Source organism: Notechis scutatus, chromosome 5 (assembly GCF_049901735.1).
Source record: "Notechis scutatus isolate UNSWTSFEM ecotype Mainland chromosome 5, rNotScu1.2, whole genome shotgun sequence".
NCBI lineage: Eukaryota > Metazoa > Chordata > Lepidosauria > Squamata > Elapidae > Notechis > Notechis scutatus.
In genome coordinates this window covers 60,364,540-60,380,369 of record NC_142013.1, presented here as the reverse complement: position 1 = coordinate 60,380,369, position 15,830 = coordinate 60,364,540, and the positions used below count along the sequence as shown (strand labels likewise).

The 15,830-nt window shown below is 40.4% G+C and overlaps 1 protein-coding gene across 2 annotated transcripts in view; it reads left to right on the top strand.

Annotated features, from left to right (window-relative positions):
- The window catches only part of TSPAN7 (tetraspanin 7), a 113,308-nt gene that overhangs the window by 79,772 nt on the left and 17,706 nt on the right, over positions 1 to 15,830 (top strand). For both annotated transcript variants that reach the window (XM_026674073.2, XM_026674072.2), the window contains exon 2: positions 10,748 to 10,936. In XM_026674073.2, the coding sequence (XP_026529858.1) occupies positions 10,748 to 10,936 (189 nt within the window). The remainder of the gene's footprint in view (positions 1 to 10,747; positions 10,937 to 15,830) is intronic.

The following is a 15,830-nucleotide window of genomic DNA, read 5'->3' as shown; positions in this document are numbered from 1 at the left end:
GATTTGCTGTGCAGGATAGCTGTGAAATGCAAGAAAACCCAAAGGTTTTCTTGTATATCACAACTGCCTATACAAGAAAACCCAAAGGTGCTTTTTCAAGAGGCAACTGGACTTTCTGGTTTTTCATTGAAGATGTTTCACTTCTCATCCAAGAAGCTTCTTCAGCTCTGACTGAAAGGAAATGGAAGGATTTATACTTCTTGCAGACAGCTGGACATTTGCATTCTTTTAGAGAGTTGTTGAGGCCACCTGGAGGTTTATCTGTGTCGTTAAGTTCACCTGAGTAGTGCAAATGGGTATGGAGCCTTCTTGGAACTGTTGAATGGACTGTGTTGTAGACTAGAGATAGATGATGTCGTATCCCCCCTCCCACATTGAAAAAAGGGCTGTTCAATTTTGACATAGATGGCCTCTTTAATCCCTCTTTCAAACCAGTTAAAGAGGCCATCTATGTCAAAACTGAACAGCTCTCTTTCAACAGAGGGAAGGGATCTGATGACACAGATAAACCTCCAGGTGACCTTAATGACTTGCTAAAAGAATGCAAATGACCAGCTGTCTGCAAGGAGTATAAATCCTTCCATTCCCCACCATCCAGTCAGAGCTGAAGAAGCTTCTTGGATGAGAAGTGAAACGTCTTCAAAGACAAATCAGAAACTCCAGTTGCCTCTTGAAAAAGCACATTTGGGACAGCCATGACCTGGATGACTAAGAATCTCCATAGACATTTGCAACTCCTTGCATTTACTATTTTCACAGGCTTGTAAAGCAAAAGAAAACTGAAGTAATACATAAGCACAGCCAGTTTGTCATGTAGTGACTACTTGACTTAATGATTGAGTTATTGGTCCCAACTACAATTGTTAAATGAAGACTACCTGTAAAACCCAGACTCTCTCCCTTCAAACGATAAGAATGAACTTCTGAAAACTGGTTACTTCAAAAGGAATTCTTTATTGTGAAAAGGAAGTTATCCAGGTACTAGTCAAAGCAGGGTCTAATATGCCTCCAGGCATACAGCATAGATAAAGGGAGTTAGAACCCCTCTCTTTATTCTGATGTGGATTTAGTCAATACAAAGAAGCAAAATGTTAACCCCCCTTTTTTTTTCTGGGAACATAGCTTAGAAAAGTTTCCCAGGAAGTTTCTTTCGGAACTGGAATTTTTATGGCCCCTTCTCCTCTTGCTATCTCTCCAAGAGGTGACAAGTTTCCAGGCATTTGAGGTCCAGTCAACAGTTGTATATCATGTGCAAGTTATACAGATTCAGTGTAAGACTTTAAAAGGGTGTTGGTACTTACCTGATACACCTGTTCTCTGTGAGCTGTGAAGAGCATCCAGTGATGGGAAAGTGCTTCAGTCCCTTCTAGGAAGGCTGGGCTTAAACTTGAGGACACTTCTCGTCCTCCACGAGACTCCTCCTTAGCGTCCCCAGTTTTGTGAAGCCGAGGTATTGATACCCTATATGCTTAAGCCTATATAATAACCCTGGCCAGAACAGACCCCCTACCAGACGGAATAAAAGGGTGGGGCTGGATGCTCTTCACAGCTCACAGAGAATGGGCATATCAGGTAAGTACCAATGCCCTTTTTCCCATGAGCTGTTCAGAGCATCCAGTGATGGGACATACCAAAGCTTGGCACTATCCTAAGGGAGGGACTCCATCTGGGTTGCAGACCTAACTGTCTCTGAAATAACTTGCTGCAAAACTCGCCTACCAAATGAAGCCTCAGCAGAAGCAAATACGTCAATTTTATAATTGCTAATAAATGGAGATGGGGAAGCCCAGGTTGTAGCTCAGAAAATCTCCTCTATTGTAACTTGGGTCGCCCATGCTGCTGTGGTGGCTGCACTCTTAGTGGAGTGAGTGGTAATGCCTTGGGGCACTGGAATCGAATGAGAGTCATACGACTTAGCGATGGGGGCCCTTAGCCATCTACCTATGGTAGAGGGTGAAAACTTGCGCCCCAGGGTGTTAGGCTGAAAGGACATGAAGAGGGCTTCTGTCTTTCTGGAGGGCGCCGTGCGCTCTATGTAGATGCGTAAGGCCCTTCTTACGTCCAAGCGGTGCCATTAGTGTTCGAGCCTGTGTGATGGATGTGAGCAAAAATTTGGGAGCACCAGCTCTTGAGCTCTATGAAATGCCGAATTAACTTTTGGAATGAAGGAGGGATCTGGTCTGAGAACCTCTCTATCCGAATGGAAAATGCAGAGATCTTTGCGCACCGATAATGCAGCTAGTTCGGAGATTCTTTGGGCAGATGTAATTGCTATCAGGAAAACTACTTTGTAGGTTAGAAATCGAAGCGTCGTGGTCCTTAGTGGCTCGAAGGGACTTGTAGTAAGGGCCAATAGTACCTTATTTAAGTCCCAAGTTGGATATCAGTGCACTACGGGGGGGCTCAAGTTCTTGGCACCACACAGAAAACTGCGACTGTGAGGGTGATGAGATATGGAGGTAAGATCATCCCAAGATATGACCGAAGCCAGAGTATTGGGTGATAACCCTTTGTTTAGGCCCTCCTGTAAAAATTCTAATAACTGCGCTACTGATGGGGAAGTGGGGTTGATCTGAACCCTTTGACACCAACAGCAGAAGCTAGACCAGGTGGCCTCATAGATTCAGTTCATCAAAGGATGTCGAGCTGACTGAATAGTGTGAATAACTTGAGTAGAAAAAGTGTTCATCAATCAGACGTTGCTGTTCAACTTCCATACGGCTAAGTTTAGCCATTGGGGGTCCTGGTGTAGCACTGGGCCTTGAGACAGCGATATGACCGATGATGGGATCCTCCACCGCAGTACTGTTGAGAGGTCCTTCAGGTCCGTGAACCATGCTCGCTTTGGCCAATAAGGAGCCACTAATAGCAGGTCCGCTTTTTCTTCCAGCAACTTCTGAATCAATTTGGGGATCACGGGGAGGGGAGGAAAGGCGTATAGCAGTCCGGTGGGCCAGTGACATCTGAGGGCGTTTATGTCCTCCGCTCCCTGCGATGGGTAATGAGAAATGAATCAGGGAAGCTGTGCATTGGGTGGGGAGGCAAACAGGTCGACTACTGGTCGGCCCAACCTCCGAGTAGCCTCCAGAAAGATCTTGGAGTCAAGACGCCACTATGATTGGTCTAACATGGCTCTGCTGAGCCAATCTGCTTGTACATTCGCTACTCCAGATATGTGCTCCGCCTATAGAGAGAGAAGATGGATTTTGGCCCACAGGAATAGTCTTTCTGCTTCCCTCATTAGTAGATTAGAATGAGTGCCCCCTTGTTTTTGTTTTTTTTTAAAACAAGTTTTATTAATTTTTAAAACACACAAATTATCATTATTCATTACATGTTTAAACCTTTTTTCATTGTCAATTTAACAAGTCAGATAAATTATAATTCTGTTTTAAACCATTTCCATACAACATACCAAAACCTCTTATTCAATTTTTCTTTACTTCTCTTTACTCTTATTCAATATCATTATTATTATTTCATCTGTTTCTTTCTGACTTAGTTACCATTATTCTCATTCTATATTTCTACAAGTTTTAACTAATTCTCCCCCCCAAAAAGACATATACACACAACACACAAAACATAAAAAAAATCTTTTTGGAAAGTAACTTGGACCCAGGTGTCTCTCTCTTCATGGACTTCAATTATATTCATGCTCATCTTACATATCATTACTTATTTTATTTACCATTCTAAACCTTCTATATTAACTTCCCCACATATTTCACACTTCTTACTTCTATCTTAATTAATCATCTTAGTTTGAATCATTATATTTATATCTTTTGTCCATTTTTTATCATCCCTTTGTCTCATTCCTTATAAAAAAAAAGAAAATAAGTTTCTCCTGAAATCATTAATCAGAGTATGATGCCTTTCTATCTCCCCCCTAAGTTAATCAAATTAATCTTTAAAATAATATCTAATACCCAATCCGATTTTGCTTGGTACATTCTATCTAACTAATACATCCAACATAATTAAGTACATAATTAGACAATAAATCCAAATATTAAAAAAAGATACTATAATAAAAATTTTATAATAACATCAATACCACAGTCTCATCAAACTCTTTAGTTAAAACAATACTCCAAACCTCCCCTATTATTAAGTTTTAAAGCCAATCATTTTTAAACATTTTAACATTTCAATCTCTTATCAACTCTCAAACCATTACAATACTACCATCTCATCTTATGTACCTTGCAAAATCTTTTTTTAAAAAAAAAAAAAATTATACTTTATCCATTATCCATAAAAAATTTCTTTTTTTCATTTAATTTCAAAACATTGTAGCTTTTCTCCACCTTTTCCCTTTCTTTCTTCTCCCAACAAACCTTTCTACCCCCCCCTTCTTCTAGCCTCTGCCTTACCAGCTTCCCTTCTCTGTCGTATTCCTTTTCCCTTTTGTTTACTATCATCATATTGGTTTTGCACCTTATTTTTCCCTTTCTTAAATGTTTTTTAGATCTTAAGTCCTTAAGTCCTTTAGTTTTCTTCTTTTCTCTTCTTTTCTTTTCTTTCTCTCTTTCTTCTTTCTGGATCAAATTCTGAGATTCATTAAAAATGGCTCCTTCCTTTCTTTCTTGTTCCTCTGCTGTCTTCATCTGTTGTAATGTTTGTTGATAATTAGTAAGCGCCATTTCTAAGAAAAGGAAAGCTTCTTCCACACCATCTTTACCATTTTTTTTTTTGCCTGTTCATATTCTTTTCTTAGTTCCTCAACAGAAAGAGCCATTATAAATCTTTTCTTTTCTTTTCCCCTTCTTTCTTCTTACAACAACCAGAATATTCAAAAGAAAATAAAAAAAAATAAAACAGTCCCAAAGTTATCAGTCAGTCCAGACCAAGGCAGAGTTCTCACTTTCTCCTTCTGGGGTAATATCAATCCAAGAGAAAGAAAGTCCAAATCTGTTTAAAATCTTATTGCAATATATTCTAGTCTTCAAATCCTTAAGGCATCTGCTCCAACAAAGTCTTAGCATACAAATATTTTTTTTTAATCCTCTCTCTTCCCACTCATCGCTTAAAACCAATTTTCACCTAAAAGAAATAGGTTTCTTAATATCCAGTTATTTATTCCGTAGGAAAAGAGGGAAAGCTATCCTTTCAGCACCTTCAAACAGCCGCTTTTTTCCTCTTCTGGCAGGTATTATTCAGAAAGTCATACTTTTCAGGAATTTTATTAAATATGTCTTAGAGTCCTAGGAGCCAAGAAAAACTTTCTCCTCTCAATCACTTTCTCCACTTCCTCCTGCACATTCTTACCCGGCTGCCAGCTTCTTTGTGGCGGCCATTACAGACCGCCGCTGCACCGTCCTGGGAAAAGGGAGTTCTGCCGGCCAGGGAGGGAGTCTGCAACACCCCCAAACCCTTCTCCGGATCCCCCTACCTTCAGCTGCCCCTGCAGGGCAGCCTAGCTCCGTACCCGTCTGGGTCGGAGCCCCAAAAACGGCTAGCGCGGCAGGGATCGCGCAGCTTCACAAATCCCTGCCGCTCGCGAAGCCGACAAACCGGAAGTCTCGAGTGCCCCCTTGTTTGTTGATATAGACCTTTGTAGTTATGTTGTCTGTTAAGACGAGTACGTGTTTGCAATGGAGATGCGGGAGGAACTGTCAGAGTGCCAAGTACACCGCTCTCAGTTTTAGCCAGTTGATATTGTGTGCCTTCTCTGAATCCATCCAAAGGCCTTGCACTGTATGTGATTGGAAGTGGGGGGGCCCTGTCCCACTAGACTGGCATCTGTTGTAACAATTGACCTGTGTGGATCCTTGAAAGGGTATCCCTTGTTGATTTCGGGTCGTGTCCACCATCGTAGAGACCTGAGAATGGTTGATGGAACTTTTACGTGAGTCCTGGCGTCATCTCTCCCGGTGCATTGGTATGGCAACAGGAACCATTGCAGGGTTCTTGCATGAAACCGGGCCCAAGGGATAATAGAAATACAAGAAATCTTTTTTCCAAACAATTTAGAAAGGAGACATCGTTGTACTTTCCTAAGAGTTCTGATCTGTTGAGCCAAATCTCTAATGCTTTCTTGTCTGTCAGGGGAGAGGAAAACTTTGCCTTCCAGGGTGTCAATGATGGCGCCAAGATGAATGAGTCTAGTAGAGGGTGTTAAATGACTTTTTGACCAATTGATTAAGAACCCATGTTGTTGTAGGGTTACAAGTGTAGTTTGACTGTTCGAATTTGCTTGATTGATGGAAGATGCCAGAATAAGAATGTCATCCAAGTAGCATTGAAGTCGGATGGACCTATCTCTGAGTGATGCTGCCAAGGCAGCCAAGTCCTTTGTAAAAGTTCTGGGAGCTGAAGCTAGGCCAAATGGGAGAGCAATATATTCGTAATGGACGTTGTTGTAACAGAAACGAAGGAATTTGAAATGTGAGGACCTAATTGGGATATGTAAGTAAGCTTCCATGAGGTCTATGGAGGTAAGGACATTGTTTTTTCTGATGCTGAGTAAGATGGATTGGACAGTGGTCATTTTAAATTTTCAGTAAACTAAGTATTGGTTTAGATGTTTTAAGTCCAGGATTGCCCTCCATCCCCCCAAACTTTTAGGGACAACGAAGAGGTGTGAATAAAAACCAAGACCTTTTTGATTAGAAAGGATGGGTTGTGTGGCCCGGATCTCTAGTAGGTGTGCTATGGCTGTGTCCATGAGAAACCTTTTTTCTGCGTCCCTGGAAATTGGGGACTTCATAAAAAAATCCAGGGGGGTGGAGCTGAACTCCAGTGTCAGACCAAATCGTACTGTATTCCTGACCCATGCGTCAGTGGTAGAGGAGTCCCATTGGGTGGCAAACATTTTTAGGCGACCGCCTATGGGAATCTCATTGTGGTCGTTACTTGGACCTGCAGAAGGGCCTAGATCCTGTTCCTCAAAATTGTCTCCTAGGATGGAGTCCCCTTCTATATCTGTCCCCAGGTTCAATTCTATCTGTCTGTTGTCTGAATCCAGGCTGTCTTTGAAATCTTGGATAGTAGGGTTGGTATAAGGGGCGAAAGGGACCCCTACGAAAGGGCTGTGGTGATCTGGACTCTGATTGACGAAAAAGAGAGGGAAAAATTTTCTTTTTGGTTCTGGTTTCAATTAGGAGGGGTACAAGCACACTGCCAAATAGTTTGTTCTCCAAGATGGGAGCTGAGGCAAGCCGCCACTTGTGCTTGACCTCTGCCTGCCAATGCCTGAGCCAAAGTAACCTTCTAGCTGCAATTTGGGAAGCAATGGCCCTAGAGGAAAATTTAACTACATTGAAGGTAGCATCTGCCGAAAACTCTGCAGCGGCGATTAATTTAGCCACATCTTGATGTGCCCTAATGTTTGAGGCTGGAATGGTATCCCTCAGGTGGCGGAGCCATCTGTGAGATGATCTGGTGAAAAAGGAGGCGGCTGTGGCCACTCTGATGGCCCATGCATCCGAGACATGTGTCCTGCAGAGGGCTAGTTCTGCCCTCTTTTCCTCAGGCTTGAGAGCCTCTTCAGCTTCACTTGGGATGGCTGAGGAAGATGCAAGCACAATTGTCCACTTGTCCACTTCCGGAGTGTTTAGAAATTTAGAGAACTTGGGTGCCAAATTATAATATTTTTTATCATGTCCTGTGGGAGCGGGATATGAGGCTGCTGCAGGCCATTGTTTTTGCACTAAATTGGAAAAAGTGTGACACAGGGATAACCTCTGCCTCAGTGACTGGTTGAGAGAATATGAGATCCTCTGCTTCCCCTGGAGTATTTGGTGGGGGAGGCATACCCATATTATCCAGCCGTGTGGTGTTCTTGGCCTTAAACAGCAGGGATTTAAATAATTGTGGGCAGAATAATCCTGTAAATACGGGGAGGTCAGGTGAGAGGCCTTCATCGTCAGACATCCCCCTTTCGAGCGGATCCACCTCTGACAATACCTGGTCAAGGGTGTGAACCGACCCCTCCTCCATTTGATCCATTGGATCCCCTTGATCTCCCATATCCTGTGTGTACTGAGGGTCTCTGACAGTGGGCAATGATAGATCTGCGGGGGGGGCATACCTGATGAAGATGTGGATCTGTGATGCCCAGAGATCGTTCAGGAAGAGATCCGCAAACCGAAGCTGAGGGTGTTCGTCCTGCCTGAATAGCCTGTTGGACGCCTGCTGATATGCCCTTCTGGATAGCTAGCTCCATCCACGCCCTCATGTTGGCAGGAATTTCCTCCGGAAATTCCTCCTCTTGTCTGAGGCCAGCTGCAGTTGGCGTGAATGTTGCCTCTGGGGCCCTCCTTGGGGAGAGAATGTTAGAAAGAGCCTCTTGGGGAGGTTGTATCAATATGCTGCTCCTTCTGGATAAATCCAGAGGGGCGGTTGGAGGGTTCTGGGCCTGTGAGGTAGAGGGTATGATGAGTGGTGAAGAGGTGGGCTGTGCAGCTGCTCGTGTACGTTTTTCCACCTGCCTTTCTAATGCCTGATGGTGTCTGCATGCATCTTTCTCTGCTGCCTTAGAGGTCTTTTTGGGCTCCGTGGACTTATCTCTATTTTTAGCAGTTAGTCTAGATCTGTAGTTGCTGGCCATGGTAATGCCTTTGATAGATTAGCAATGTAAAGAGGCTATGAAATTAGGTGGCTGGAATACGTAGGGGCCTGCTCCCTTAAAGGGCAGGGGATCCTGGAATAAATAGTTCCCCGATGCCTTTAGCAAATGTTGTCTCCTTGTTCTGTTTTGCTTTGTTATATATATATACATACATACATACATACACACACACACACACACACACACACACACACACACACACACACACATATATTTATCTATTTTAATAACTTACAGATTTGTAGAATTTTAGTCAATCAAGTCAATTTTTGAATAAAGTACTTTTAATATCAAATATAAAGACCAGAACACCCCCCTCCAGACCTGGCACCTATATGAGGGCACAGAGGTCTGTAACTGATAATTAGATCAGTTTAGCTGCACTTATTACCTGTGGAATCCAGCAGTTCAAGTCCTCTATCATCCAGTGGACTGGTGGTAGGGACCCCCCTTCTCAGGTCCCCAAGAAGGGAAACCTTGTTGGGTAACTTGCCTCACAGACAGTAACAATTACGCAGCAAATTTAACCATGCAGCCTTTAAAATGGCAGCTGCCTCGTGGCAGAATGAAAATGAAAGCAGCTATCACCGCCTGGCCTGCTGAAAGCAAAACCGCTCAGCGGGAAGGCGCAGGGGCTAATTCCCTGCTCTGAGGTGTTCTGCAGGGAAAGCCTCATAATAAAAGGAAAAAAGGCTGTACTGTTTAAGTTGGGGCTTCAAGCCTTGATAAAAGGAAAAAAGGCTGCACTTTTAAATTGAAGCTTCAAACCTCGAAGGGACAGAGCATTTACTCAGCCAGCTGGGAGATCGGAGAGATAAGCCTCCTTGTTTAGAAGTTTAAGGCAGCGTCTCTGAAACGAGAGGCTTTTAGCCTCAGGGCAGATTGGAAAGATAAGCCTCCGCATTTATGAGGCTGGAACATAAAAAAAAACAAAAAACGAGCGAAATGACTTTTGGAGGTTCCCAGGGGTAGTTAGTGACAGAAACTATGGTTTTACCTGACCTGAGAAATAAATCAGCTAAATCGCCAGTGTTCTGTTCCGACCAGGAAAACAATAACACAACCTGTCTGAAGAAAGGCTGAGCTAAAACTGGGGATACTAAGGAGGAGTCTCGAGGAGGAGTGTCTCAAGTTTAAGCCCAGCCTTCCTAGAAGGGACTGAAGCACATTCCCATCACTGGATGCTCTGAACAGCTCATGGGAGAATATTAAGGTTACATCAAAAAGGATTACATGTACCAACTCCCCTCACTTTCTTCTTCCATTGAAGAATGGCAGATACACGGATCTGACACTACCTGTATTTCAGCTATGATTTTTGGATGGCTACCATAGCTAGTGAGAAACAACAAAGGACTAGATTTGTGGGGCAATTTTTTCAGAAGTTACTGTTCTGTCACTACAACCACCAGAAATGGTAATTCTGTTCTTTATAATTATATTTTTCCCTTAAACTGTCCCGCAAACCTGTGGTTTCTAGATATAATCCCATGTGTGAAAGAATATCCACATATGCAAATGATACATTTTACAGTATCTACTATGTTACCAAAGGACATCTTGATTTCACCACATGCTGGATTATTATGAATGGAATGTGTGCAGGCTGTATTTTTTTTTAACAATATGTAGCATAAAGACAGATTGAGAACATCACAATTTATACCTGACATTTTTCCTAAGGAAGCATCAGTGATTGATCTTTTCTTGTGAATAAGGAAATCTGGATCTATCTTTCCCAAGTCAGTGCTGTGCTTTTGGGATCAGGCTGGCTGTGAAATCTGGAAAGGCTGTGGAATGAAATTGACTAATTGAAAACATTTTCATATTTGAGATTCAAACCAGAACTTAATATGAAGACAAAATAAAACAAATGCATGCAGTTTTTTTAAGTAGTTGACAGAAAAAGCTTGAGGAAAACAATTAGCATGAGGTATCCCCTAAGTATGCTGGATACTTTCGACAGTAAAATTATCAGTGTAGGCTGCTGATTTACTGTTCGGGAGCTTTGATCTGTGGCATTGTTTCTTCCTAATTAGCCTAATAAACACTTTGGTATTTTTATGATCAGTTATTCTGTACATTTGAAAAAAAAAATCTGTTGTCAGTAAGATCATATGTTACCTTTATAAAATCTAACCTTCTCTTTTTCTGCTGCTTATTTTCCAGATAACTGGTGTTATCCTTCTTGCTGTTGGTGTCTGGGGGAAGTTGACTTTAGGCACTTATATATCACTTATTGCTGAAAACTCCACTAACGCTCCATATGTTCTCATCGGGACGGGTACCACAATCATTGTGTTTGGACTGTTTGGTTGCTTTGCAACATGTCGAGGCAGCCCATGGATGCTGAAACTGGTGAGGAGGTTAAATAATGTCATTCTAAAAAGCTGAAGGTTCAAGTACACCATCAAGTATATATGCAACCAACAAGGGACCATAGATCACTTTATTTGTATAATTTTGTCATTTATCATTTTCTGGAATGCCCCAAATACAATGCCAGATTAGAAATAATAATAATCTGTTTGAAAAACTATATCTAAAGATGAAATTCACAGTTCAACAGTTCAACTTCTTTCCACAATGTGCATATTTGTTATTAATATATAACACAATAAATAGCTTGGTTTGAAAAGAAAGATGCTGATCTCTTTAAAATCTGGGAAATAATTCAATTATGCCAATAACTTTTATTTTTTCTGCCATTCACTAATTTCTATTCTCAGGAATAGATCGGATTCAGAAAAGAGTTGTGATGACTTAGGTGTGAGTCTGAATATGTTAATTTTCCAGAGTAGTTTCAAATTTGGAATAAACCATGGGCTGAGTTGAAAGAATTGGAACAGCTACAGTATTTTAGAAAACAGAGTAAACAATTCTAAATAATTCTTGGGAATTTGTATGTAATAAAGAAAGAAAAAATCAAATACATACTTTTGCCACTAAGCCCAGGTAGTCCTCAATTTATGACAATTTGTCATAAATTGTATTTGAAGTTATAACAATGCTGAAACAAAAATGACTTACCACTGATCCTTACATTTATGACCATCACAATGTCCCATGTTCACTTGATGAAAATTTAGGCACTTGGCAACCATCATGCATATATGAAGTTTCAGTGCCCCACAGTCACATGATTGCTATTTGCCACCTTCCCAGCTGGCTTCCAATAAGGGAAGTCAATAGGGGAAACTGGATTCACTAATGATGATGGCAAAAATGTCATTAAATCGGGTGTAACTCACTTAATAATTTCATCGCTTAGTGGTGGAAATTTCAAACCCAAGTATAGTTGTACTATGTGTATAGTTACAGTTCCTCTATACATTTTTATATAGGTTTTCCAGCACAGGGAAAAAGTAATTAATATGAATCTTGGGGGTGGGAGGAGGGGAGTGATGGAGTACTACAGGCATATCCAAATCAGTGGTGGGATTCAATTTTTTTTGCTACCGGTTCTGTGGGCATGGTTTAGTGGGCATGGCAGGGGAAGGATACTGTAAAATCTCCATTCCCACCCCACTCCAGGGGAAGGATACTGCAAAATCCCCATTGCCTCCTCACTCCTGGGGGAAGGTTACTGCAAAATCCCCATTCCCTCCCCACCCCACTAACCTGCTTTCCAGCTACGTTCTCCTGTGCAGGGCAACAAAAGAAGATCCAGCTGATCAGCTGGGACTCGGGAGGCAGAGAATAAAGCGGGGTGGGGTCAGTCAGAGATGGTATTTGCCAGTTTTCCAAACTATTCAAAATTTCTGCTACCGGTTCTTTAGAACTGGTCAGAACCTGCTGAATACCACCTCTGATCAAAATCCATGTCATTGAGATAGCAGCTTACCTTGATAATAAACACTTTGGCTGCAATTCTGAAGTTTACAGATAAGAGATCAATAAGCACATGTTAGCAGAGTTTTCTCTGGCAGCAGCTCTCAACTAGCTGTCTTGAATGAGCTGAGAATCAGAGCCAGCTGGCAGCTGTTGCTGGAGAATACACTGCAGAAATCCTTGCTCAAGTTGGCTCTATGGCAGCGGTCATGAAACCTGTGGGCCGCAGCCCACTGGTGGGCTATGAGAAAATTTTGGTGGGCTGCAGAGAAATCTCACCCTCAGAGCACCCCTCCAAAGCAAATAATCCAGGCTGCGCAGAAACACAAGGCTGCGCCACCCACATTTCCCGCGGGAACCCTCTCCGCCCACTCACTCTTTACCCAACAAACTTGCCTGCTAAATTGCTATTTTTCCTTCATCTCTTCTGCTTTGCTGGGAGGTTTAGATTAGCTAGGAAGCAGGAAATGGTTGGATTTCTTGCTTTCTAGCTAGTCTTTAGATCTTCAGCTCTGCTTTTAACCTCCCTTAGGACTGAAGGTTTGCTTGCAAACAAATTCAGTGCAGACTCATGGCAAGCACATTTGAGAGACTGAGCTAGCTGATGGCAGATAGATAGATCACTGAATGATTCTGTGAGCAACTCAATCTGCCTGCTTTGCCTGATTTTGGGTAAAAGTTGCTCTTTTTTATAAAAAAATATCAATATTTACATACATGGTGTGTTGTGAGTTAATTTTGTGAGTTTGCTTGCTAGCAAATTTTATGTGACAGACTGAGCTAGCCAATGGCAGATAGATAGATCTCTGAATGAATCTGTGATTCTGTGAGCAACTCAATCTGCCTGCTTTGCCTGATTTTGAGTAAAAGTTGCTCTTTTTAATAAAAAAATCAATATTTATACAAATATTTATAATATTTACATACAAGCCATGCCCAGCCAGTCACATGACCACCAAGCCACACCCACAAATTAGGCCACGCCCACAGAACCGCTTCGTGGCCACTGGGATCTAAAATTATGAGTTTGGTGCTCTCTGAGGTCCAAAAGGTTGGCGACCCCTGCTCTATGGGACCCTGGAAACTGCAGCTGCATGGAAGGCAGATGCCACTGATTTGTAATGGAACTATAGTTTTAGCCATTTAAAATATATACTTCTAATTTTTAAGTGCTTTTGAATAAAAGTAAATATTTATTTCAGGATTTGTTTTTTGCCTGATTGTTCAAGCCAGATAGTTTTTCTGTGCAATCGAAAAACCCGTGTAAATCATGATTCATGTAATACTGCATCCACCTCCTAAATCAGGCTCACCAAAGTAGTCAATATTGGCCCCCAAGAGTTGACGAGATTCTTGTATGTCCCATTGTACATGTATGTGTTTATGTGTGTTTATTTAGAAGCTTAGAAGAAACTTTCTACACAAGAATAAAATATCAGTTAGAAACATACTGTAGAACAATAAAGACTTCAGAAATAACAGAGTACTAAAATAGCCAGATGGCAGTATTGTTAATGTTAGGCAAGTGGCAGTTGTTCCTTTCACTTTTCAATTCTCATAAGATTCTTAAAATATGTATATTACTGTTGCCCTTGTCTTTTTTTTTTTTTTGTAAATTTTATTTGAGTTTTCACAAAGAGAAAAAAAAATACAAATAAAACATCTTTTTTGAAAGCAGCATAATCCCGGGTTACATTTCCTCATACAGACACAAATTCAGGTTCATGCTCATTTTTATATTCTATTCCATATCTTATTACTATTTTACATTTTCTGCATAGCTTCTCCCCTCTTTTAATTTTCTCAATTTTATTTTAATTATCTCATCTCAATTCAAATCATTGTGTTTATATTTTTTGTCTGTCCTGTTTCAATTATCTATTATCTTTTCTCATTAAACAAAATTCCTCCTGTAGTTACTGATTGGAGTATGACGCCTTGATATCTTTTCCCTAAAGTTGTAACATTCAATATAATACATAACCTCCATTCGGATTCTGCTTGATACATTCTTAAAATACACCCTGTATTCTTAAAAAAAGAAAAAAAATTATAAATGTATATAATTAAAACAACATTCCATTCCAATTCAATTCTATCATTAATATTAATATTCATTAAAGTCTTAACATCTTTAACATTACTTTTCAATTAAATATCATACTTCTATGGGAACAATTATAAGCTTTCCATAGTTAATTTCCCCCCTTCACTTATATTTTATAAAACATTAACTAATTAAAATGTTCCCGTTCCTTCCTAATTCAATTTTCTCACTTATTTTATTAACAAACATTTCACTAAATTACACTATTTTATCCCTCATTTTAATCATACGTTGTTTCCAATTTTCTAAAATTATTTCTATTACTAATATAACAATACAATCTTATGTACCTTTACAGAATCCCCTTTTCAGTTAGATTTTCACCCATTATCTCTAAATAGGTCCTGTTTCTCTATATCTTGCTCCGGTCCTTTGTAACTTTTTTTCCTTTCCTTCTTCCCTCTCTTCTTCTCTCTCCCCTTTTTACCCCCTTGTCTCTCTACCTCTATTTCTCTCTTCTGTATTCCCCTTTTCTGTTGCTTTCCAGTATTATACTTATTTTTCGAATTATTTTTCTTTTCTTTGGTTGTTTTTTTAAGTCTTAAATTCTCCATTCTCTTTCCCCGCTTTCCTTTTTCTTCCCCACATAGAATTACTTGTTCATTAAAGATGGCTTCTTCTTTGTCCCAGTCTTCTTGTTTTGCAGTCTTTTCTTGTTGTTTCTCATAGTTCCAAATCTCCATTTCTAATAATTGAAAGACGAAGCCAAAAGAACCCTTCCCTTCTTGTGCATCTTCTTTGTACTTTTTAAGTTCCATTTTCAATTCATCCAGAAGTGGTGCCATTGTATAAATTTTTAAACAACTACCCAATTGATTTTAGTCATTCAAATATAATAACCAAAAATCCAAAGATCACCAAATAATCCAAATACATGCAAGCTGTTTCTTTTTTGCTCTTTTTCTTTCACTTTCTCTTCCTGGGGTTACTATTTAGTTGCAAAGTTTCAGTTAAAATGTATCTTTTAGAAGTCTTGTTGAAGTTTTACTTTAGATTCTTTTTAATTCCAGGCAGTCTCCTCCCTCTTCCAGATCCTGCCCTTATTCTTTTTCTCTCCCTTCCTGCTTATGAAAAAGAAAGTTTTTAATGTCCAGAAATCTTTATTATCCCTTTGGCATTTTGTTTTATTTTCAGCTTAATTGCCTATTGATGTCAAAGTGGATTTTTCCGATTTCTTATGTAAGTCTCTTAGTTGTCAGTATAGGGAAGGAGAGAGAAGAAGAAAAAAGCCAAACCTTTCCCTTTTCACTTTCCTTCGCTGCTTCCGACTTTTCTTTGGGAGCAATGTTATTTTTTGTAAGTTTAAATTCCAGG